The sequence below is a fragment of the Coloeus monedula genome (genome assembly GCF_965178545.1).
Source record: "Coloeus monedula genome assembly, chromosome: 12".
NCBI lineage: Eukaryota > Metazoa > Chordata > Aves > Passeriformes > Corvidae > Coloeus > Coloeus monedula.
In genome coordinates this window covers 17,491,889-17,516,906 of record NC_138792.1, presented here as the reverse complement: position 1 = coordinate 17,516,906, position 25,018 = coordinate 17,491,889, and the positions used below count along the sequence as shown (strand labels likewise).

Below are 25,018 nucleotides of genomic sequence, written 5' to 3'. Positions count from 1 at the left end.
TTAGCAATTTTTTCTGTATTGTGGAGGTTGCATACATTTTAAATCATAAATGTGAAATTTGGTGGATTCCTAGACCATGTGGGACAATAAGAGGGGATATTGGGGAACTGTTGAGACACAGAGCAGTGACATTCCATGGCTTGGTGGTGCCCAGCAGCAGGTTCATAACATAAAGTAAACCCCATAAAAACCTTACATCTACTGGTCCTTTGTGCATATCAGATTAAAACCCCAAGCAAATGTCGAGCAGACATTTGTATCCTGTCTATCTGAAATTCCTGCTTTCATGTTTAAACAGAAATGCCAGAAAATGTGTTCCTGGCCCAAACTGGAAGTGTTTGGACTCAGGTAACGGTGCTTTCTGTGAGTTCTGGTGTTATCCCAAGATAAAGGTGTTCATTCCTGATGGGTGACATGTCTCTGGGCATGTCCAGGTGATGCCATGAAGATTTTTTGCTGTTTCTTTTATACCCCTGTTACATCTTTTTTGCAACTTCTGTATTCTTAGTGCTTTTTGCCTACATTCTTGGACTTGTTTGTCAAGCTGAGAGACTCAACATTTCAGAAGCTTCGTAGTTAGGGATCAGTGTGCCCTAGAGCCCAAGGTCCTTTCTAGAACACATTCTGTAACCTGAGATAGAACCATCCAGGAGAAGGCTCCTTGGGGAGGGGGGCTCACTCGAGCCTCTTATTGGGGAATCTTTGATAGATCTGCTAGTTACTAAAACCTATAATGTTAGACCAGATCTTTTAGGGTGGGCATTTGGCGGGGTGCATCTCGATGCATATGACCTGGACGTGTGCACCTAAGGATCCTTAAAATAAATACCAAGGTAAAATCCCTTTTCCCCTTCTAATCCTGTATGACTCTTGATTTTAAGACCAGGAAAAGGCATCACAGGGAATCCAGCTGGAAGTGTGAGGTGTCTGCTGCAGTGCTGGGGGCTCTGGGATTCCTGTCCTTGGCTGGCAACCAGACACAGGGCACAGAAAACTGCAGAACTGGGTGTTACAGACCCAGACAGGTCCTTGCAGGTGTGTCAGAGTCAGCTGTGAGCAGCATCTAGCCTGCAGTTTTTCATTTAAAAGCTGAGATTAAATTAGAGACAAAGGACTTAGATTTTATTTGAACAGATTCAGCTGGGAACAATTCCATTCAAATTATCATGGCTACAGCTGTGTAAGTCAGCCTAGAATCCGAGCCCTAGGAGTTACTGCTTTATAGGAATACTCACTAAAAGGGCTTTCAGTAGGGTAGAAGTACAGTTCTTTTTTTTCAGTCTGTTAGACTGAAAGGGGTCCCAAAAGGACCCCAATCCCAGACACTCCCAAGGGCTGTGTTTTTGCAGTGGAACTTGCCTTGCCTGTGTAAGGGAGGAGGAATACAGCCAGCAGGACCCTGAAAGGGAGTGGAGTAAGTTTTTGATGTGAACTTCTCTTTCTTCATCTCTTGGGCTTTCCATGTGGTGGGTCAGTGCTGAGGCACAGGTGTCACATCTGCTGTGGTACGTGCTGGGAAACAGCTTAAGCTGTGCTCTGCTGAACCTGTGGGCCACGGGTTGTGCTCAGAGCCGCCAACATGAGCTGCTGTCAGGGCAAAAACTGCAGAACCAGCGCTGAGACTCCACAGCCCCATCTCCTCGTCCTTTGGAAACACAAATCAGAACTAAAATTCTCTTCATAAAATCTTTTAAAGCTGTTCGTTGTATTTTGAAAATGTTTTGCTTAGATTAATACCAACATACAGAGTTTTCTGTGAAAGATTTGTTAGTATTTGAGCTCGAGAAGAAAATGTTTTGTTGTTTTGTTGATTGAGCTCTTCCACTGGAGAAAGCTGCTAATTTTAGCTGGTTTGTAGGGGTTTTTTTTCAGAGACAGTAAGTGCCAGCTAAGCACTTACACATGCCTGTGGATTACAGGCTCCTGTCATTCAAAAGAACAACGATTCCTGTTTGTTCAAAACCCCCACGTATCAACCTAACACTGTCTGTTAGACAATTTTGTTGTGCAGGGGATGACTTCAGCAGGTGATTTTAATAGAGAATGCATGTGTGCATCAAACTTCCCGTGGAAATCAAATGCTCTTATTTTAGGTTTACTTTGTTATAGCCCAGTGGTTCTTGTAGCAAGCTTTACTGCACAGCCATCATAGTATGATAAACAGCTGAAAGCATCAAAGAGAAAAATGGAAAAAATACTGAATAAAATGAAATTCAAAATGGACAAACCCGAAGCTAAAAAGAGGGGGGAATGTTTTTATAGAGATAAAATAATAAACCAAAAAAATGATTTTGTGCTACTTTGATGTACAGTAAAACAAAATAACACTAGCACCGTGTGAAAAATGAACAGGTTAATGGTACCTCTGTGTAGTGCTGCTGGAAGTTGTCTTCATTTAAATGCAGAGTTTGTCATACATTGATGGAGGGCTTTGCCACTGTAACTTGATAGAGTGAAGTTTAACTTAAATTTCTTTGTGAACTAGGAGTCATTTTGGAAATGCTTTCTATTCAAACCTCATTCATTGTTGCAGCTTAGTTATTTTATACAGTGTTTCACTCTATGTTGTCAAAATCTCTATTATTCAACAGAGTAAAATCTGTTTTGACCAAAGAGAAGCAGCAATACTTTTCCAAACATGAGGAAGTTGCTTTTTTATTAGATGGCTTGGGGAAGAGTCGATTCAAATGGGTTTTTGGCCTGTAAATCTGTGTTGTTATGGCTGTGCAGGATGGGACATGTGCACACACTGATGGAAGGGGTGAAGGTGCTAGTTGAAAACAAGAGTTCAATGGAACCAGTCTGGAAACGGACCTTTGACATTTTGGATTAAAATCAGCAGCCATAATTCCTAGACTGGTGAGTTTTTTGGCAGGTTGGGCTTACACCTGGTTTAATCAATAACAGTTAAACCCACCAGTCAATCTGTGAAGGTAGCTGGTGAGCTTTGCACAGCTCAGGGTTAAGTTCATGCTGCCCTTCAGGAGGAGGCAGGTACATGCCATGGTCCAAAGGCAAGGTTTGAGGTGATCTTGCATTCAGGGCTTCAACTCCTCATCTTCAGGCATCACAGTTTGTAATTTTCTGTGGTTCAGGTGCATAGCACAGACTTTGCAGCAGTCACTGCTATGACCCCTCTCCACCAGCCACCTGTGAGGTCATGGAAGCCTTGGATAATGGAAAACCTTACTGTTGGCTCACATGAAACCTATGAAGTTCTTCAGTGTTTAATCAAACGATTTTTGGCTTTTTTTCCTAAGCAGCAATTTCTAATATTTATTTTCGCGTATCACTGATGGTTCATGCATTTTATACAAATTGATGCCATGTGTAGGAAGCAAATATTCCCCAAAGAAAACGTTGTTTTCATTTCTGCTCTTGTCCCACCAGCTCCCGCCCAGGAAGACCCCCCAAGCGCTCCCTGGGAGTGGCGATCCAGGAAAATGCACGGCTGCTGCCCCACGGAGTTCCAGGCCTCTTATCACCAGGGCTTATCTCTCCGACAGGTAATAAAATCCATCAGATGATCAGGCTCATCTCTTCATACTGCACAGCAGTTAAAATAAACTAATATTGATCTAACTGCCTTGTCCTTCAGGGCTTTTGCAGGCTTTACCAGAGGTTACGTTATTGGATTTTTTTGAGCGTTCATGAAAACTCTGTTTTGTTGCTGCAGTGACTGAAATCTAATGGATTTGTAATTTAGTTCTTTATTAATTGTAATTTCCTTACAGGAAATTCCATTAAATGTGTTATTTTAGTAAAAGCAAAAAAAAAAAAAACCCAACCTGAGAAGCTGAACTATTGTCTGGGAGGCCTGTAAGAGGCATTTCTTCCTTTGAAATGTGTGTGTGTTTTAGTTCTCATGGGATCCGAGCAGCGTGGCTAATGCCTGGTGTATTGTAACCCCATTAATGTGTGCTGGGGAGAGGCAGAGATGCTTGTACAAATTACAGAAGAAACACTTGAAAAGCAGCTAAGTCCACATTGCCACTGCGCATTGTGCTTTGATAATCTGCTATCATCAAGTGAAAAAACTAGCATGCAAATATGTGGAATTATAAACATAATGTAATGCATAGTATTTAATTTCACTTCATTAATTTATTAATAGGGTTTAAATTAAATCTTGTGCTATCCTGATGAGTGTTTTAATTTTTTATTAATTGCTGTATGCTAAAGGTAAGTTGGTTTTCATAATAAACTATATTCACAGGCTGTATTCATAAAAGTAATTGCTTAAATACTCAACAGGCTTAACAGTTTTAGGGCTGCTGTCAAAGTCCGGTCTAAATAAATTGTAACTCCCTAATAAGCAAACCTAGTGAAGTGTTTAGGAGAGTATAAAGGCATAGAATATGTAACAGGAAAAGCAGAATTAAAAAAGATCCTTGCTGGGAGTAGAGTGCCATCTCTCCTGATCACTCTCCTTGCGGAACCTGGGCACTGCAACCGAGTGACACAGCGAGAGCTTGAATTTTCCTGCAGCTCCAGGTGTCCCCAGGATCTCACAGGGAACCAGTACCTTCCCCATGGAAGGGGGGAAAGAACATTCCCAAGCAGTAGGCACAGCAGCCATAGCTGGAGCAGTTAACAAAGTATGAAAGCATTTGGCCAGAGCCACGTGCCACGTGCCACAGTTGGGCTGCTGCAGCTTCGTGCACAGCTCATGTTTGTGACAGGGATCCACAACTGTGATTTCCCTCCTAGAGTTTACAAATGAGGGAGTTTTTAGTATCTCTGTTGTGTTCTCAGCTCAGGAATTTCATGGATTTGTGTTTATGTTATTACTGGTAGTCCGGAAGGCACAAGAGCCTCTTGCATTGAGAAGTTCTTCCCTGAAATCCAGAATATTGAGTCTTACTGTTCCACTCTGTGTGTGTGTGTGTGTTTGCAAATAGGACACCAAGTTACGCAGACTGCCATGTTGCTTTAAACTGGGAAATATTTTGGGATGCAGCATGCTGGGGATGCACAGTGAAGTATCACAGACACATTCTGTGTCTCACAGATATTTTGGGTAGCGCACAGTTTGAGTAGAAGATTATGAAGTTGAATTTCTGGGCTGTTGGGAGTTGTCTGGAGCCTGAAGTGTGAGTGGGCTCCAGCCCCCTGTATTTAGCACAGGGAGGGAGGGCTGTCTTGGGGGTGTCACCTCCCTGACCTTGGAAAAACCTCGGCATAACCAAGTGCCACAAGTCTCAGACAGTGTGCCTGGAGAAGCTGACGGGGGTTTGGGAGCAGCTTGGAGGCGGGGGAAGTGCCCATTTCCAGAGCCTGGCAGTGTCACCAGAGGCTGCAGACGAGGAGGGTCCCCACGGCCGAGGTGGCCCTGACGCCAGCCCACAGCTCCCGGGCACTGTCACCCAGGGCCACAGCTCCCCAGGGGCTCGTGGGGCCTGTCTTGTTCCTAAGGAAGGGACAGAGCAAGGCTTGGGGGAGTTGCTGAGCAAGGAGAGGCCGAAAGAGCCTCTTGTAAACTCAGTGGGCATTTGAGCTGTTGTGGCTCTTGACAGAGCACCCCAGATATGAAGCCCCCATTAGCTTCATTTATACCTCTTTACACTTAATTTCTGATTGCTTTGCTCTGGGTGCCTTCAATGCTTTGGGATTGGATTCTTTCCTTTGGCTGAAATAAGAGCAAAATGGGTTTTAACACTTGTCACAGAACAGAGGTTTTTCTTCCAGATTTCCGAATGGTGGGCAATAGACTGGAATAAAAGCTGCTCCCAGCTCCCATGGGGATGTTTGGATGGCTGTGGGAGGGGAGCAGGACAAGGACTGAGGAGAGTTTGCAGCATGGTAGGGCTGGATCCATCCCTGCCAGAAGAGCAGAGGCTGATCGGGAGGCAAGAAGGAGATGTTACATCCTGGGGGCTTCTTTGGTTACTGCTCCCTCTAACTGCAGTGTAATTGCCCACAGCATTTCTTCCGGATGTCTTCTTTTCCTTGATAATCCTTGTGTCTGATCTTGCCCATTCTTCCTGCAGCACAGATATGCAGATGTTTATGTTAGTCTGCCTACATTATTGTAATTTTAAAAAAAAAAACCCTCACTCTCATGTGGCTCCCTCATTTGTCCAGCTTAGCATCTGAATTTTCTTCAGATAAGCTCATTTTAGTAACAGATTCCATATCAGGAAATGCAGCATGATTCATCCACCATTGCATGTTTTCATTTTTACCTCCTCTTCAGCCTGCTGTCAAGTTAAAGTAGAGGCACTGGCGTCCAGGCTGGCTCCTGGTTAGATGGATGGGTCTCGAGAAGTCACAGTTGTGGCTGCAGAGCTCGCAGCTCTGTCTGGAGGGGGTATTACAGAGTGATGATTAGTAACTTCCTGCAGACTCAGACGAGCCATCTGTGTTTCCACTCCTTGAAATGTGCTGTTATTTTCATCACCCATTTGGTTTGTGTCAGCTCGGTTTACATGGTCATTTTCACATAATAAACAGGTAGTTAAATTAGGCACACTGCATTTCCCAGTGTGGAGGGGATTTTTTTGACCTCTTGGCACAGCGAGCTCCATCTACTCTTATACCTTAGTAACGTGTGAAGGAGCTGCAAGTGAAGCCTCGACCTTTTTAAATGTCTGTAGGTACTTTCCACCTTGGGGGAATGGGAATATTTGGGTTACATCTGGGTTAGTGCCTGAGAAAGATGAGGTGGTGTGTGTGGGATGCACGCCACTGGGAAGGGCTGTGGAGGCAGCACAGGAACCGTGCCCTGACTGCATCCTTCAAGAGCTGGTGTTTAGGTACTGTCCATTTTATGTTAACTTAGGAGAAAGTGTTTTTGTATTGGTGTAGGAAATGTGGGAATCAGCGTGGTGCCCCTGCCTGCTGTGAGGGCAAAGCTAAAAACCTGCATGTCACAGAGGGATGGTCATCAAAGGCTCAGTCCTTCAAACAATGCCGTGTGATGAAGTGGCATGAACAAAAAAAAGGCTTTATCTCCTATTAATGTACAAGTCTTTATCATCAGTGTATCTTAACAGGACAGCTGGGACTTATCTGTGGAATAGATTCTCAAGGAAGTTTTGGGGTCTGAAGCACTAGTTTGCTGTGTGGAGAGAAGCTGAAATCTGTTACATGATTGAAGCCAATGGTTCAGCAAACTGTTCATATGGAATGAAGCTGAAAGAGTAGTTGGATCTTTTGATAGTTTTTTGTGCAACTCCAATCCTCCTACCCCTCATTTTGGTTGTCCTCAAAAAAGGTTAGAAAACCCCTCTGCCTTCCTTACAATTTTTCTCTACTCAGTCTGTAGAATGGCTGCTATTACTTCAATAAAAACATTTTGGGGGCTGCTTCATTTTGTCTTCAAGGTATTGCAGAGGGTGGCTCATGGAGAAAATCATCCCGTCACTAGAACTTTGTCAGATTGTGGTACAGGGCACACAGCTGCTCTGTGGGGCAGTTTTTTCAGGATTCCAGTGGGATGGGATCTCTGTGACTGCACATGGGCTGGGTCCTGCAGCTGGAGCTGGCAGGCCTGGGGAGGGTGGGTGTCAGGGGATGATGGGGCACGAGCCTGTTTAAAACATTCCTGTTGGCATTTTCTGGGCTGTGCTGCCCAGAGCTGTGGCAGCCTGGCTGGGAGGTCAGGAGAAGGGATCACAGTGAGGATTTAGGGCTGGGAGCTGCTGAGGGCTCAGGACAGGAATGGGAGGAAACCTGGCTGGTGGGGAAATGCATGAGAAGAGGAAAACAAGGCATTTTCAAGTGGATACTCAGACAGAAGCAAACCACCTGCATTGCCAGTGTGTAAGATAAACTGCTATTTTCATTATCAGCTACATTAGTTTCACCCCTCTTGAAATGATTCTTTTATTTCATAAGCAGTTAAAATAGACACTGTTTGTCTAGAGTTTTAAAGAATGCAGTGTTTAAAATACTGACTCGTTTGTACAGATACAAATACTTTTTTCAGAACAGTTTTGTCTTATTAATAGTTAAAAGAATCTGTTGTGAACTTAATAGTTTCAGGTAATTAATAATTCAGTGGAGTTAATATTTTAATAGCTGCACCAAGTCACATCATTGTGGGACTCAAATGGAGCAGCTCACAGGATACGGTAACTTCATGTGTTTCTTCAATTCAGCAGCGACAGCAGCAGCCACTTCAGTCTTCATCCAGAAAAGGGAGGACAAAACAGGATTTGCTGCAGTCTTTAGGCATTTGGATGTGGTGTCTGTGTTAAAGGAATGAAGGAGACTGGAGGCTTTTGGGGTCTCCGGTGTCCGGTTGTGTTTATCAAGGCGGGCACACATCAGCCAGCACAGCCTGTGGCAGCTCCTGCTGCCAGCGATCCCACAGACCCTCTCCTCCCTTCCAGCATTTAACTGAACGTTTCTGTGTGTTTACATCCCATTTCTGTGGCTCATTTTGCTGTTTACAATCACCCTTTTTTTTTTTTCAGTTGTCAGAGGTGACATTTGAAAGTTCCATTTATAATGAGAAACATATGCAGGACTTTGTCATTGTTGGCATTACCTGGCTTGGTAGAAATTATTATTTTTAATCAAATGCAAACACATTGATTAAGGATGCCACAACACTCCTCTGCGTATGGGGAACGTTAACAGTTTATAAATTGTTCTTGGTGACAATTCAGTAGTGAATTACTTTGATATATATGGCTAATAAATTAATATGATTAAGTTAATGAGTAGTACAAGTGTTGCCAAACTCCACTCGTCGGGCTTTTAATGCTGCTCCACATTTGCAGCTCGAGCTTCCCCCTGTGGTGAGAGGATCAGTGCTACCTACGCACTGTCATTGTGATAAATGGCATATCCCACAGTGCCCTGCACTCCATCTGCTGTGTCCCCAAAATGAGAAATATTTTATACAAATCACACACTCAGAAGCTCAAAGGACTGTAGAAAGATCTATTTTTTCAAACAATAATAAAAATGCATACGTCTCTTTAGCAACTCTTCATTTTTACTGTCATAATGAATGCAGATAGATTTGGGAAATGAAAGCTTGTGTGAGTAACATAGGAAAGTTATCCACTACACAGTAAAGCTGACAAATAAGTTACATGTGCGCTCTTTCATTTTATCATGAAATGTTCTTAGATAAAAAATGATGTTAGAACATCTATTTAACTGGATTTTAAAATTAAAGACCATGTGTGCAGCATGATTGAGTACCACCCATCTCATGCCAGCAGATTTCTGTGCTGAAGGGAGCCTGAATTGGAGTGAATGAGGAATGCAGGATCATATCATTACTCTTTTAATACAGCCATTCAGTAGAGTTCTGATAATCTGGGAACTGTACTTGGTGGCTGTGAGTCACTCAGTTCCTCTCTTTCCTTTTCTCTTTGAATATTATCTTTCTTTAAGGATCCATTTTCAGTGTCTGCTCTGTCGGGTGGGACATTTCGTTTTTGACAAATGAATAGATAAAGCTGTTGAGATTTTGCTGACTGGTTAACCTTGTTGTAAATTTAATTTACACTTAGCCTCAGCTACTAATTACTGTCCGAGAAGTGTGAAACTCAGCAATATACTTTGATTTTTATGCATTTGTAAAAATTTTTTTTTTAAGATTTGATTCCACTGAGTTTCTACATCTTCAGAGAGAACAAAGTTCAACCAGGGTGGTCACACTAAGAGAATTAAGACTGTATCATCTTGACACTCAGGGTAGGGCTGCACTGAGCCTGTCTTGATTTGCAGATGGAAGGGGAACCATTTGAAAAACCTGGCTAAAGTGTCACAGAGTTAGTAAAACTGGTAAGTTTTCATTTCTCTGTTTTTAGGATCCATGACATTCTTTTCTACCAGCTTTTCTGTCAGTCTCCCGGCTCATGGCACTGAGGTCTGTAGTGATCATAAGAGCTATCTGCTTCTCTCTCTCTTGTCTTCAGCTGGCTTTGAGACCTTTTCAGCTCTTTGAAGTTATTGTTAAGAAGTGCCTTAAAGTCATAAATAGCATCAGGAGGTGTGAAGGATTTACCTTCAGCACTCCCTGTTTTCTGGAGGACTGTCTTGGCAGTAACACTATAGTAATTGAGTAGGTTTTGTTAGGTTTTATTTTCCTTTACAATGACTTTGATAAAGTTGAACAAATAGTTACCAGTATCACAAGCAAGCATAGTTAAATGCCTCAAGTGTTTGTGTAAGATTCCCACACTGACTGCGTTTTGTGTGTCCAGAAGTATTTATTTCAAAGACTTGTTAAACTCAAGTTATCTACACACACTTAAATTGTTATTTCTGGGACCTAAAACTAAATAGGAACAAATTTAACACCTCTGGTTGCAGAAAAATACTGATCCCTCATCTACGTGCAATGCTAAAGGCTGCTATATTTACATAAGTAATACTCTCTTGAAATACAGCATTTAGATCTGCAATAGATTGGAGTAGTGTGGTTTCCTAAAGGAAATTCTTATAAAGCTGTATTTTGGCAAAATTGTTGGCGTAACAGCACTGGTGAAGTTATGGAGGAGAAAGAAGAGAACAAATCTCACTGGATTAAAAAATAAGCATGAAGTGTACTTAAATCCAGGTAGTTTCATAGTTCTGGTCAGGTCTTGAGTACTTTCATGGTGATTTAACTGCTTTTGTGCTCTGGTCCTTGTCCTGCAGTCCTGGAGTCCTACCCGAGGGAAATGCTTCAGTGTGATTTAAGATCAGGCAATCAAATGATCCCATTGATTTGTCTTGGACTGCTTGGTGTCTTAAACAGAAGTGTTTTCCTACTTCCCACAGAGTTTTGGAGGACAGGTTCTGTAAGGATTCTTTTGGAAAATTGCACGTGCAGTCGGTGCCTCATCCCAGGATCACACCTTGGCTGGGGTGGTGTCTCCTCCTGCACAGGAAGAATGTGCTCTTCTCTCAGCCCTTCCCGAGCAGTAAAACGTGATGCCAAGGGCTGGCAACAAATTAGGATTTGTGATGAGCAGAAAACACCTCTTTCTGAGCAGTCTGAAGAGGTGCACGTTTTTATTTGGAAGCAAGAATAACTAGAACAGGTTCATTGCCTTATCGCTCTCATTAAGTGACTGGGACCATAGCAAGATTTCACTGGAAATGTATTTGTGTTGTATAAACTATTTCAGTTGTATAGTTTTATACAAGTTGTATAGTTGTATAGTTTAGTTGTGTAATTAATTGGTGTAAAACAAAATGAGCAGATTTAATGAGTGTAGTATTGTGCACCATCCTCTGCTGAGCAGAGAGGCCTCTTGGTGTGCTGGTGGCAACTGGTGTTGCTGATCCTGGATTGTACCTGTTTGAAAGATAAATGTAGGGCTGAAGTTCTGGAGGATTCGGTCTAGGAACCAAATTCATCCTGAAAATCCTTTACAAAAAAAAATAGGAATTCCTGCAGCTACCAACCTCCCGTGACTTGAATATGAAAAGCTTTACTTCAGAAAGAGAAGCATTTTATATAATACACGTCTGAATATAAATGACAGACATTTTATTAGGAAAGGAAAGCCTTTATTAAAATATAATGATCTACATTGTTTTTATGTAATCTAATGAATTACAGTAAAAGCCTGAGAAATGAGCTGGAAAAGGTAGAGTACTTTCCCATGAAAGCAAGCTATGATAACCTTTTTGTAATTCTTTAACATGTTGAAAGAATATTTCTACACAGACTTATTAAATTAAGCAAGGTCACCTTTTCATTTTATTAACAGAATTAGTTTGCCAGATCATGGACTTTGATTCTGAAAAATATAGATGAATCATGCTCTAACATATGTTAAGTAGAAGATTGGTTATAAAATGTTAAATCATTTTGATGCACATTGCATCTTTGTTTTTACTGTTGAACAATTGTAAAAAATAAAATGCTTAATTACTGGTTTTTTGCATTTGCATATTGATTGGATGTGCTTTAATAATAATAATATTTCTAAGTGGATTATCTCTCCTGACTGGGGCAGTCTGAATCTAATATTTGCATCAAAGGAAGAAAATACTCTCTTCAATAGCAGTATAAAATTTTGTTCCTTTGACATGCAGTACACAGTCATTACCCTGAAAGGTTAGCTGTAAATAATAACCAGGGAAACTGGCCATGTGCTTAAAGATGAGCACATATATTACATTTACCAGCCTGACCCCAGTTCAGCAAAGGAGGAATAAAACTGACATCATGTCATGCAGGTTGTTTAGATGTGTTCCCAAATCTCTGCCTATTACAGTCTTTTTATATAAGATGTGTGAGGAGGAAAATCATATTTAACAGATGTTTCGTAATTTTAATATAAAATCTGCTGTAATTGTTTATAAAGAATTTTATAATCATTCCTAATTAAGAAAAAATGTATGTGTTTCTAGTCACTTGGAATGACTTTGTTTTCTGTCTCTCCCTCTTGACACCTCCTTTGTTAAAAAAGAAGCAAAGGCTCTTTGCTGGGATATGCAGCAGAACTGAGAGAACATCCCAGCAGTAGCCCCAAGCTCTCTGTAAATAAGGGACTGAATGGAGCAGGTTATTTTCATGGTGCTTGTGTGGTTTCAGATGAAAATGGGCAAATGTGCAGCTGTAGCTGGATCTCACACGAGAGGAAGGCTGGTCCTGGTGCTGCGGGTGTGCTGGGCTTGGCCCTGGCAGTCGTCACAGAGCAGGTGACTTGATTACACTGAAATCAGGCAGAAAATGTCCTTTTCTGGCCACTCGAGTGAATCAGTCAAATTATCGAGTGGCAAAACTAATTCTATGCCTTGGGCCATCAGAGCTGCCACTTCCTATAAGTCAAGCCTTCCCTTAGTGTGAAATTGTTTTTTATTTTATTCTCTTTCATTCATTATGCTTATTTCAGCTAATCCACTCGGTGAATGTGAATTACCCAGTACACCAAAGCTGTTTCAGATGTGCAGCCTTCTCATGCCTTGCTGGTGAAACAGGACTGGTTTCTTTTTAAGGGACTCCTGACTCTGTTATGATCTATACATTTGAAGTAATAGTTCATTTTTTCAGATGAGAACTCAAATGAGAAGAGTTTGAATATGGTTTAAAATTAACTAATAGTGCATATGGCTGAGCTGTTGTTTTAAAAGCACTTACAATTCAGATGGGTCACATTTTTAAGAACTAGAAATATATCTGCAGTGAATTGTAGGCCATTAAGTACTAGTTAATTTGAATGACTTTGACAGAAAAAATACTCCTTTGGAAAGCACTGAATATTGTTTGCCAGCAGTAAAATATTGCCTTCAATTCTGGCAGAAACAGAGCTGAGATCTGCTCAAAGCACTCATACAGGTGATATACCCTAGGCAGTAATTGGGTGTATAATTCTGTCCAAATGGCAGTCCCTCATCTGACTGTGCCCTCTGGTACACAGCATTAACATCTTCCAATAGAAGAAGAGCAAAACATATGGAGTCTTTTATTTCAAGCGAAGAAAAATCAAAAAGAATAATGAGGATAAAAAGTAAAGTGCCTGTGGTGATGGGCAAGGCAAGTTACAAGGGAGTTGCTGCAGCAGAGTGCTTCAGAGCAGCAAAGCAAAAACAGCCTGAAGGCACCTCCCATAGGCATCCAAATATAGGCTTCCTGTATGTGCAGGACAGCAATTGGTACATGCACGTGTGTCAGATGCTGAAACAAAGAGGCATCTAGCAGGAGAAGCTAGAGAGGTTTCTTCAACTCCTGGTCACACGGAGCTTGGAGCTGATGGGTGGAAGGAGGGAAAAGAAAGGAAAGTTGAAAGGCTCATACGGTGATTAAGATGGATGCGTTGCTGACAGTGTCAGAGCAACAGCTGCTAAATCTAGGAGGCACTTGAAAGAGCCTCTCCATTTTGTTAGGTATGGAAGTCAATAGGTTATTTGGGCTAAGAACACCCTATTACTCAAATTCAGCTGACCCAGAAAGCTTTGCCATCTCACAGTGGCAATTCGGAGGGCTCTGCCCTGGTGGGTTTAGTACTTCCCTTGTCCTGTATAATATATGGATATATTGATTTCGAGTTTTTTCCTGAAATTCATTAGATTAGTCAGTGTAAAGCTTCAGAGGGCTATTTTGTGTTTGTAGCTGGGTTAGATCGCCGAAAACTCGTCAGCAGAATCTCTCTTTCAAACCTATTAAACGTCAAGGAAATGCATCATGAATTGTTTTGGTCTTCCTGTTTGGGAACTGGTTCATTACAAATTTTAATTACAGATAATATTTCTTCAGAGTAGCTTATCAGTCTACATTAGCTAAGCATGAGTCCTAATCCTGTTGAGAATTTTTATTCCTTTGTGGCAAGTTTTCTCTGTAGATGGCACTCAAGAAAATATCCTGGGAAGAGTTTTTTTGCCCATTGATAGGGACCCATCCTTCCCTTTCTGTTGTGTTATGTCTCTCCTGATCTCCATTTTTCCTTGCATCATATTACTCTGCGTTTCCTCTTTTATTTTTTTGCCCTTGACTTTTATGTCTACACCACAATTTGTGTTGACCTTGAGGTTGCCCTCAATTAGCTGAGCCATTCCTGTACTGTGGCCCACTCCAAAATCCTCTGCACCCAGCTCCTGATTGGAAAAGCAGAGCCATCCTAGAAGCTGCTCCATGACCATTTTTCTTTCCCTTTCAAGTTAGTGTTTATTTCCAGGCAATAAAGAGAAGGAGTGATACAAAAGAGATGGAAGCAATAAATCCTGGGGTTGCTTTGGGTGGGTTTCTTGTGCTCAACCCAGGCCTGTCTGTGCCACCTGGAAGAAGAGGAGGATTGGGAAGGGTTGGGATGAGAGAGAAATCTCATCCATGAAAGTTCAGCAAAGCTCTCGAGATCCAGAGATGGTCTGCCAGGGATCAGGAATCTGAGGAGGAATGGTCAGACAGGTGTTTTGGTTCTGATCTCTGGAGCAGCGCGGGTCTGAAGCTGTGTTTGTGTGATGTCCCTGTAGAACCTCTGTGCTGATACAGTGAAAATGACACTGAGATCAAAACAGTTTAGTAGACAGTAAAATATGGGTTAGTTTTGGGATTTGCTGCCTGTGTATTTTTCAAGGCTAAGATGATTAACCACTGTGTTAGTTGAGGAACTGGCTGGCCTTGGTATGGAGCCAACTTTCTGTTTTCCTGTTCTACAGCTCAAGAAGATCATATTGGTCTCCAAATAATGGGTGAACTGTGACATTTAATGTTATCACCCATGTATTTTTGCTAGGTGGTAGCCAGTAATACAACTGCAATACTTGAACCATCTGCATCATCAAATTCTGGTCTTACACATCTGTGAAGTTACAAATGGAAATTTTGTGGTGGATTTTCTGGGATGCCATTCAACTGTGATTGGGGGAGCAGTTAAATATTATGCTGAAATTATTTTTTCACAAATACGAAGTATCCATAACCATCCCTTTTAAAACCTGCTCAAGAAACTTTGAACCGTTTCAGCCTCACCTTTAATTTTTTTTCAAGTTTGTATGTTTATTTTATGAAACAGAATAGAAGAAATTGGGTTTGTGTGTCTAAAAGGAGCTACCAAAATGAATTTCATCAAGCAGTTGGAATAAAACACAGTAACTTTCTCTTAGCTTTTATATTAAATCTCAGATTAAAATGAAACTTTTTGAAGTGCAGAATGTATGCAGTGCTGGTTGATCTTGGTTGAACTGTGGCTCTGAAGATGCATGAGTTAAATTGATGAGCTAGAGTAGGTTGACACTGATCTTGCTGTCCAGGCTTGTAACCACATTAATGTTTACTTCAGTGGAGTTATCTGTGTTTGCCTATTTCTGCACATCTAGAAGAAACACCAAGTGCTGCTGATGCTTTACTGCTGGTTGTGTCATTTTGTGGTGGAGGGTGTGAACTTGTGCTGCAGCTAAATGTTCCCTCAATGTCTCCTACATTCACATGAAAGTATACTGGAGTGGCTGATTTTCTCTATTTATTTTTTATTCTTTGCTGGGCATTTCATTGGAGAGAATTAGCTGTGCAATGTATGTATTAATCAGATTAACTCCTGATTTTTCCTTTAGGTAGGAATGTCTTCCTTTCTCCATTGGAGACATTCATTGTGTTGAACACAGTGTTATGATGAACAGTGTCTTTAAGTGAAAGGGAATTGAAATATCTTCACTGGGTTAGTTTTAATTTTACTTAATGGATGAAGGAAGATGAAAGGCAGCCTCTTCCCCAGGGTTAGTTAACATTAGAACTTGAACCTAATGAAGGGATTCGAGATTTTTTTTTTTTTATTAGTTTCAAGAAGTGGGAGTGTTTAAGGCACTCCCAGGTGTACAGGGATGATCTGGGGACTCACTTGGCATCTTCTGGTGCCCTGTTCCCATCGTGCCATTTCTGTGTTTGGGTTCTGACTGGCAGGTGTCTGTCATCCTGCTTCCACTCCTCCAGAATGATGCCAGCAGTTGTATTGTGCCATGTGGGGACTGATGAGGTTGATTAGTCAATAGATATAAAATATTTAGATGGCAGAAAATGTGTGTAGTACAGTGAGGCCATGATTATTAGTCATGTCTTTAAAAAATTCTTGCACTCAATTTCAGGGCATTCCGCCTACAGGAGAAAAGTGAGAGCAGATTCTTGCAGTGAAATTTCAGAGAACTATGGTAGATTAATTGAAGCTGCAGTCCCTCAACATTTGTATTCTATTTGGGATGTCACTTCCAGTAAGCTTTTTAGTAATGTAGTGGTGCAAATGGAAAAGTTTCAGTGAATATTAAATGTAACAATGAAGACTTTTGTTCTTCATTAAACCATTTCTTGATGTTTCCAGATAGATTTTCATCTAAACACTTGCTAATCCCAGAGCTCTGACAGGCAAGGCCTGCTGAATTAGGCCAACTTCTGCTACAAATAGCTGCTGCACATGAAACAGTAATCATTGCTTTCCAGTCTATTATTAGATTGACTTCATAGGGATTGCTTTTTTCTCCTGTGAGTTGATGCATAAATGACATGCTTTACCCTCCAATAAATCTAACAGCAGAGTGGCTCTGACATGATGTTCGTACCCCTTAGTCCCATGACAGATTATTTTTGATGGCTGCAGAAGTTTACAGCAGCTTGAAACCATTAGAATTTAAAGGCATCATTGAAATTTTACAGCGTACCTGCCTCAGACACAACAGGGCTCGTGCCGAGCCGGGGCTGCGGCGCGCTGGCTCCGCGCTGTCACCGCCTGTCACAGGAGCCCTTCCTGGCTGTGCTGATCCCCAGCTGTCCTGGAGAGGGGGGAAACTCTGCTGCAGCTCCTCAGAGAACGTGTCCTTCCGTGCATCCTCTCCATGTGCCTGAAAATCCACCTGGAGACGGTCCTAATGCACGGGGAGAGCGTGTGGCACACGCAGGACCTGTGTATGTGGGTGAACGTGCTGAGAATGTTTGAACCTTTGTTTCTTGTTACCCTCTTTAAAGATTTTTATGTTGTTAGTGGTCCCTTTATTCCCACCTTCTCAGTATTGTTAAATTCAGTTTTAGTAGCATATGTGCTTTTAATAGAGTTCTTTTTTTCCAGATTTAAGAACTTTGGTTTTTTTCCTGGTGAAACACAAAGTTTGCAAAGCTCAGGACTCCTCAAATCCACGGTGTTTACTGCTATTTATATCTCCTGTGAATGAATGGCTGGTTTTAGCTCTGGTTCTAAGCTGTGTTCAGCTGGTGTTTCATACATCTGTCTAAAATTTGCTGCTTTTAGACATAAGAATCACAACTATAAAATTGCTGTCTGGCTTAGCAGGAAGATTTGTGCTGATTTCCATTGATTGGTGTGTGTTTGTACGTACCTAAAAAACATCATATCAAATTGAGCCCTACAGATCCCCATAAATCTCTCAATAGATTTCTATTCTATGAGGTTTGTAGAAAAAGAAATGAAAACTTTTTCATCTAACTGCTCTGGTTTTGTATTCTGGACAGAGTGATTGAACCTGCTCATGTTCTTAACTTCTGTTCTGTAATAGTTATGTCAAGCAGATTCAGGTCGATGGATCTGGCATGGAATAGGGAGATAATCTTAACACAGATCTACTGTAGCCTGACAGGTTTTTATTTGACAAATATCCTTTTGAGGGAATGCCATCATGGAGTCTAAGATACAAAGATACTGCAAATGATACATATTGCTGATTGAGAAACAGCAAGTTCTCGAAAGAAATCTTTCAGGTATTTGCTTTAATTAGGTTTTTCCCTTTCCTTAAAACAATCAACAAAAGAGATGTTTAAAAGTTACATGTATTGAATCCCTTAGTAAGGTGGGTTTGGAAATGGGTTCTAGTTCTGCTCTATTGTGGTCACAGGCTCCCTTTTTCTGAGCATCCTTTACCATAAGTGTTCTTCCCTGTTTGAGAACATAGAACAGGAAGAGACAAAAAGATTTCTTTGTGGAAGTCTTAAGCCCTATAGTTTTATGTATCAGTGTGCTTATATTGCAGCCTTTCTGGAAATAAAATTGATTTTGTTAGGGTAAATATTTATGCCATAAGAGGAGGGTAATTAAAAAAGGTATTGAGAAGGTATTTGGAGTTTTCAAACATGAACTTTAGCTACCAAACTGCAAGCATTAAAAGCTGTGCTCATTAAGTCAGGGAAGAGAATTAATACTTGATGTACTCAAGTAGATATTAAATTTGGTCTTATTAGACCACCTTGAAATTCGATTTTAGGTGTTTAAAGCATTCTTGAGCAGGGTTTGAATCTCTTCTCTGTGACACTGTTCGCTTGAATTACGTGAGCTGCCTGAGCTCAGTCTTGTGGTTGGTCAGTGTTGTGACAGTCCTGCAGGAAAGGCTGAGTGCGTTTTATAGGGCTGGGTTCATCCACGTCTGCAGCAGTGACCTCTGTTCTTTCTCTCAGTATGGATATTCCTATCTATTTTGTGATCTTTACTTTTATAAATGATGATGAAATGATGCTCAGTTGGGCTCTGTCTCACAGAACCTTCTGCAGATGAAATAAAAGGTGTTGACAACACAGGGAACCATACAATTTCAGAATTAGGCCATTTTTCTTCTGACTGGGAGAGTCAGAAGTGAAGGGACCCAAGGATTAATCCACTGTTTATATCCATACAGAACCTCACAACATGTGGATTAAATCTTCCCTGCACCTGCAGTATAACATTTTCCTCATGCTGTAGAGTAATACCTTAACTAAAACCACCACAGCTTTCTGATGGCTTCAAAGACATGAAAAACCATAGTCAGGATGAAAGCGTTTTATTGTTTGTAATTTTTAGCATAGTGCATATTAAATGTAATAACCGATGAGTTTAGTGGGATAATCTATTACCATATGCAAGAACCATGCTCCATAAGTTATATACATCTTTAAGAACTGTTAACTTTTATAGAATTTGCTGTAACAAATCATTCTGGGAATGGTGTGTACTTGTGTTTTCAATTGAGGCTCTTACATTTGGTTGAAGTATCTTCTGTGCTTCTATCATCCCATAATTTCCTTCAGAGCAAAGAGAGAACAATCTGCATGTTGGGTGGGAGGATGAGGGAATGCTAATTGAAACCATGTAATAAAAAGGTAATTTAGCAAAACTATTAGTTTCTGGTTTTTTACTATTTTAAACCTATTATTTTTAAAATTACATCTGTATTAAAAAGGCTGTAAAACTCCACTCCATGTCAGCACATTGCATCTTAATTCTCATTTTCCTTTGCATGAATAGTAAAATCTTTATAAATTGAGAACCAAAATTAATTGAATAAACTTCAGTTGAACATTTTTATGTTAATGTTTGGATTAAAAGGAGGCATATTACAGAGTTTTTGAAGAACATTTAATGGCTTCTGGCATTGACCACACCTCGAACGCAGCACGGGGAAAAAGTGCTGATGGAGGGAAACAAACCCCAAGAACAAATGTTAATTGTGTTGTGTGTTTATGGCTGGTTTTAGGCTGTGATGGCGTTGCTTACACCCATATTTGTTGCTAGATCATGGTTTTCCAGCCACAGCCATTATCAGAAGATGTTGTTGGCAGCCTGTGGGTTGCCCAGTTCAGCACCTGGAGATGGGGCTGTAGGTTGACCCAGGTAAGTTTCCTTTTCCAGGTCACTTTTGAGCTGAATTGTGTCTCCTGTGTCTAATTCCTACAAATCCTTCGTGAGGAGGGAATTTATATAAGAGTGAGGACAATACAGGGGACGTGGTGAGTGGGGACAGCAGTGGCGAGACCGGAGCAGGGCAACAGAGAGCTCAGAGACCACCTGGCCCTTTGCTGAACATGCTTGGCCCTTGTGATGATGTGTTTGTGTGTATTTGGGTGAATTTGAGTGTGTGTGTGTGTGTGAATTTGAGTGTGTGTGTGTGTGTGTGTGTGTGCACCCCCAGGGTCGGGGCAGTGTTGACGCAGCTTTTCCCTTTGCTCTCACTCATAAATGCTGGGATTACCTGGGCGATTGTTTTCTCAGAATGCCATAATGTAATCTCAAACCTAATACTCCAACAACCATGCACTAATTAAAACTGCAATTATATTTTTGCTCAAACAAAACGACTTAATAAACATTATCACAAACTGTTTACCCTTCCCAAAAACAATTTATGCTCACTAATACAATTTCCCATTAAAACTGCTGCCAGGTAAATTAAAAACTCTTGAAATAGTAAGTAAGTGGGAAATTAATTCAACAGTTTAATCTAGAGCTAATAACAGTTGCAAGCTCAGAAAAAGATTGCTACAGCAGGGAGTTAATTAACAGCTTATTCCCCATTTGATGAAAGTAATCCACTCTAATTCCAGTGTAATTTACCTCAATGTAATATAAAACCACAAGCTGCTTCTGGTGCTGGTAATTATTAGCCTTGTCCTGTGGCCACATTGACAATAAAATTCAGCAGTATCTTAATAATAAGAGGCAGTCTGCTAAATGCCCACAATTAAAGATGTAACATGGAATCTTGAAGCTGCAACAATCATGTGTGAAGCTGAAGGGACTGGAGGTACAGTTGTGACAACCTCCTGTTGCTGTTTCTCCTCCTCCTCCCCAGGTGTGCCTTTCCTAGCCCAGGTTGTTTTTCTGCATGAATTTCTGTCTCGTAAATGCACCGAGGTGCAGGGAGCAAACAGGGCTTGTGTCTTTTCCAAGTGAAACACAAAGTTTGGAGCTCTTAACCTGAAATACCACACAGGGGTCATAAATGCAAGGTGGCTCTTATGACCTCGGTTACAATGAAATCTGTTTTCCTTCCATTTCTCTTTTTGTGGGCTTAAAACCAAAGATCAGATTTTTTTAATATATATATATATATATATATGCATACACAAACAAATATGCAAACATTAGTCTGTACAAATGCATGAGAAATAAGTTTTATAACAAATATTCTTATTTGATCCCAAGATAGTATTTTCTGATAATTATTTTGATTTCCTTTTGAGCAATCATGGCAGTCTATCAGCAAACTCAAACCTGGTATTTAAGTATTGCCAGGTTTCCTTAGTTTGGTTTCTGGCTGTTGGGCAGCCTCCCCGGTTTGTTTACATGATGTGCTCTTAGCATTGTCACTGATTTAGGGATGTGATAGTAAGGATAAGAGCAAGTTAGTGCACTGTAATCACAACTCAAGTGCATGAAATTAAATGACCTATTTTATCATGTAAAAACTCATACTTGAAACAAAAAAAGAAAAGTGGTGTTCTTTGAACCCAGTGGTTATTAACGAAGGGTGAGTTTGATTTTTTGCTGTCACCTAAACCATTTGTTTACAATATTCATGTACTTGAGGAACTTTCTTCTGGGAAAGGAAAATAAATGCCTGGAATGTGCTCATTGGATAACAATTGCTAACAAATATGTCTGAAGTTACAACTGTAGGGATTTTTTAATTGTTCTGAGCAGAGGAAGGATTAACTTTAAAGGTTGACTTTGAGAAGACAAAGCACAGGTTCTGGGATTGTGCTCTCCTGTCATCATAAAGGTGACAGAGCTGGTGACAGAGATGAAGGCAGTGACTGCAGTGATGGCTCAGTTAGAGGGATTGTGTTCTTCCCCACATGTTCCACAAGAAATCTGCATTTTTTTGGTGTAGCGTAGAGACAGGCAGATGTTTAGAACTGAATTAATGCTTTTAGTACAGGTGAGATCTGGTAGAATACTCTCCATACTCTTGTTTTTCTGTTAGTGCTCATTAGCTAAACCAATGCGCTTTTTTCTGCATAAACGTGGCTCTTCCTTATTTATAATATTTATAGTTTTGCCTACTTTCAGTACTGATTTTTAGTTTGACTGAGTAATTAGCCCAGGGGCGAGTGATGTTTTCCCAAGGAGAGCTGGGCAACACCACAATTGCAGCTGGCTGCGAGGGATGGGTGAGCCCTGAAGCTCCCAGTGGGGTGAAATCTCCATCCTTGCACGTGCTGAGGCTCATCTGGACACTGTCCTGGGAAATCTGCTCCAGGTTATCCTTCCTCAAAGGGGGTGTTGGGCTTACATGATCTCCAGAGGTCCTGTCCAACCTCAGCCATTCAGTAGATTTCTTGTGGTGCTGTAATTTCTCCTTAATTTAATGGTAATTTATCATTTTAAGGTTTCTCTTTTAGGCTTTTTCCATCAAACAAAGCAGGAGCTGTTAACTAAAAGAAACAGGAGAGAGGAGTAGACTGAACATGTGAAATGGCAGGTTTTTATTTCTGATAGAAAAACTCATAGGAGACACTGTTGGTGTCTGACTATAACTACACTTAAACTCTGCTACCCATTCCCACCTCAGTTATTTATGTACTTAACAATCAGTTCTACCAGCTTTAAACTTAATTTACAGTTGAGTTGGGAAGGATTTTTTTTTTATTTTTGTTGTTAAACAAATCTTCAGTAAAATAAATAATCTTGACTGTAAAGGACTTTCTTTGCTCCTGATTTAGAAGTCACCCATAATCTGTATTTTTGTCTATATACAAAATCTCTAATATGAGTGAAGTGATGCTTAAAATTCTGTAGGTCAAGGATTGAAACCCAATCATCTCCAAGTAGATCTCCCTGGAAATGAATCAGCACAGCTCATCAGCTGCTCACAGCCTGGCTAATGCAGTCCTGGGCCTCCACTGCCATCCCTGTGGCCATGCTCTCAGAGCCACAGCAGGGCTGGGGCAGGCTCAGAGCAGCTCTGGCACAGCAGCTTCAGCTGAATTTGCATCAAAATTGTGCAGGTTAGGGAACTGCTCTGCAGTGTAGCTTGGGCTGAAGTGTTTTAACAGCCAGAGAAAGTCTTAGATTTAAATACCATTTCACAGTTGAATAATTTGTGGTTTTTATTTCGTTGCACTTGACAATTGAAGGAAAAACATTTGAGCAATATTTGAAAACAGTTTGGTATTGTCATTGCCTGTTCTTCAAATACATCTGCAAGGGTATTGTTATGAAAAGTTACATATAAATCAGTACAACGTTCTTCTCTGGTTTGGTAGCTCTCTAGAAACAGAATTCATTCTTGTTTAGTACACCTGGAGCGTGTGGGGTGTAACTGTGCGGGGCTGAGCCTTGTGTGTCTCAGGATGGAGCTGTGGATGAGGAGGCTTCTCCCACTCCGTGTGGAGATGGCCTGGACAGTTCTGTGCCCTCAGCAGTGCCAGAGTTCACAGAGTGATGGAGTGCAGTGGGCTGGCACCAAAGAGCTGCTGTGGTCACTCATCCCCCAGAAGGGGAGCTCTGCTCAGCCCCGCTGGGACGGGAGGGGTGGTGGTGGCTGTGGAACTGTGCTCTCTTTAAACACCACCAGTCCCACTCGGGATCATCCTGACGTGCCCTGTCAGGGCACCGAGGGGCAGCGGCTGCTGGGTCAGAGGGAGTGCGGGATCCTGCGGGACACGGGAGGTGCCGTGGGCACATCCAGGGGATGAGCCCTGGATGCGGAACGTCACCTCCCTCAGTTGGTGATTCACCAGCAGCATCAGAGTCGGGCTCAAAGTACATTAAAATAACCTCAAGGACACAACTTGAATTCCATATGAGACACAGTTAAATTTATTAATACATTTTATATAAACCAGCCACTGGGGCACAGCTTTAAACCCTCTTGGCTGTTTTAGGTGTGTTTTTCTAGAGAACAGATATGTTTGGAGAGGACATGTGCAACTACATGGACAGAGCATTAGGATAATTTTTCTTAGAAGTTTGTATTTTATGAAAATACTAAAACCATAAAATAGCCATCTGCATATGTAGTTATTGAGGTAAACAGTCTGTTTACATCCATGGTACACAAGTTGTGCCATATTCTAAGGAATGATTCTGATTCTCCCACAAGGAATTCTATGCTCTGGGGGATAGATTTGCAGTACAGGGGACCTGCATTGCTCATGGGCTGCACACTTGAGCAGACAGAAGTGTGTTAGAGGACCACAGTGACCATGTGTAAAGGCCTCCTGTGTCATCAGGGCTGTGAAATTTCGCCTGGGAGAAGCGTGCACTTCCCAGCAGCATCTGAGGAGCACATCCAGGCCCAGCTCAAAGATTCAGCTGATGGGGAATTTGTCCCACACCCAGTAAATTGTCCCGGCAATTATTTATTTGTGCTGATAAAAAATGACCTTTCTGTTTTGCTGTTTATGTTCAGCTTTCTGCCTACTGCTGCAAATCCGTTGAACTTTATTTCTGTGGTCAAGCACTTGCCATTTTTCTTTCACCTGTTGCCTTTTTTCCTCCCTCGACCCTGAGTGCACCAAGCTGGGAGCAGCTGGGCCCGGTGACATGCAGGTCCCTGACACAGGAGCAGAAGTGGCATCAGTGATGTTGGTAGCAGCAAAACTTGCTGTGGAATTGCTCTGCAGGAAGCAGGGCAGGGATTGGGATTTGGGCAGGAGGACTGCAAAGCTCAGGGAGAGCTGGGCGATGCTCTCCATGACTTACGTACAATTTAAGCTCGTGTTAGCCGTCATGTAACTTGTGAGCACATTTGTTAGCACAAGTCATTTATTCTCGTTTTGTATGGCCTTTCAGACAACTTCCATTATGCTAATGTAATTAATAGGCATCCTAAAAAGCAGGATTAGGGCAGTTTATTTCAGGAGTGTCTGCTTCGCTTTTTTAGTTTCCCATGCTGCCACTCCACATTTCACCACTAATGCTAAAAG

At 41.4% G+C, this 25,018-nt stretch overlaps 1 protein-coding gene across 2 annotated transcripts in view; it reads left to right on the top strand.

Moving 5' to 3' along the window:
* Positions 1–25,018, top strand: part of DACH2 (dachshund family transcription factor 2) — a gene marked incomplete at its 5' end in the record, with an annotated part of 249,617 nt that overhangs the window by 121,237 nt on the left and 103,362 nt on the right. For both annotated transcript variants that reach the window (XM_082289744.1, XM_082289745.1), the window contains one exon: positions 3,391–3,506. In XM_082289744.1, the coding sequence (XP_082145870.1) occupies positions 3,391–3,506 (116 nt within the window). The remainder of the gene's footprint in view (positions 1–3,390; positions 3,507–25,018) is intronic.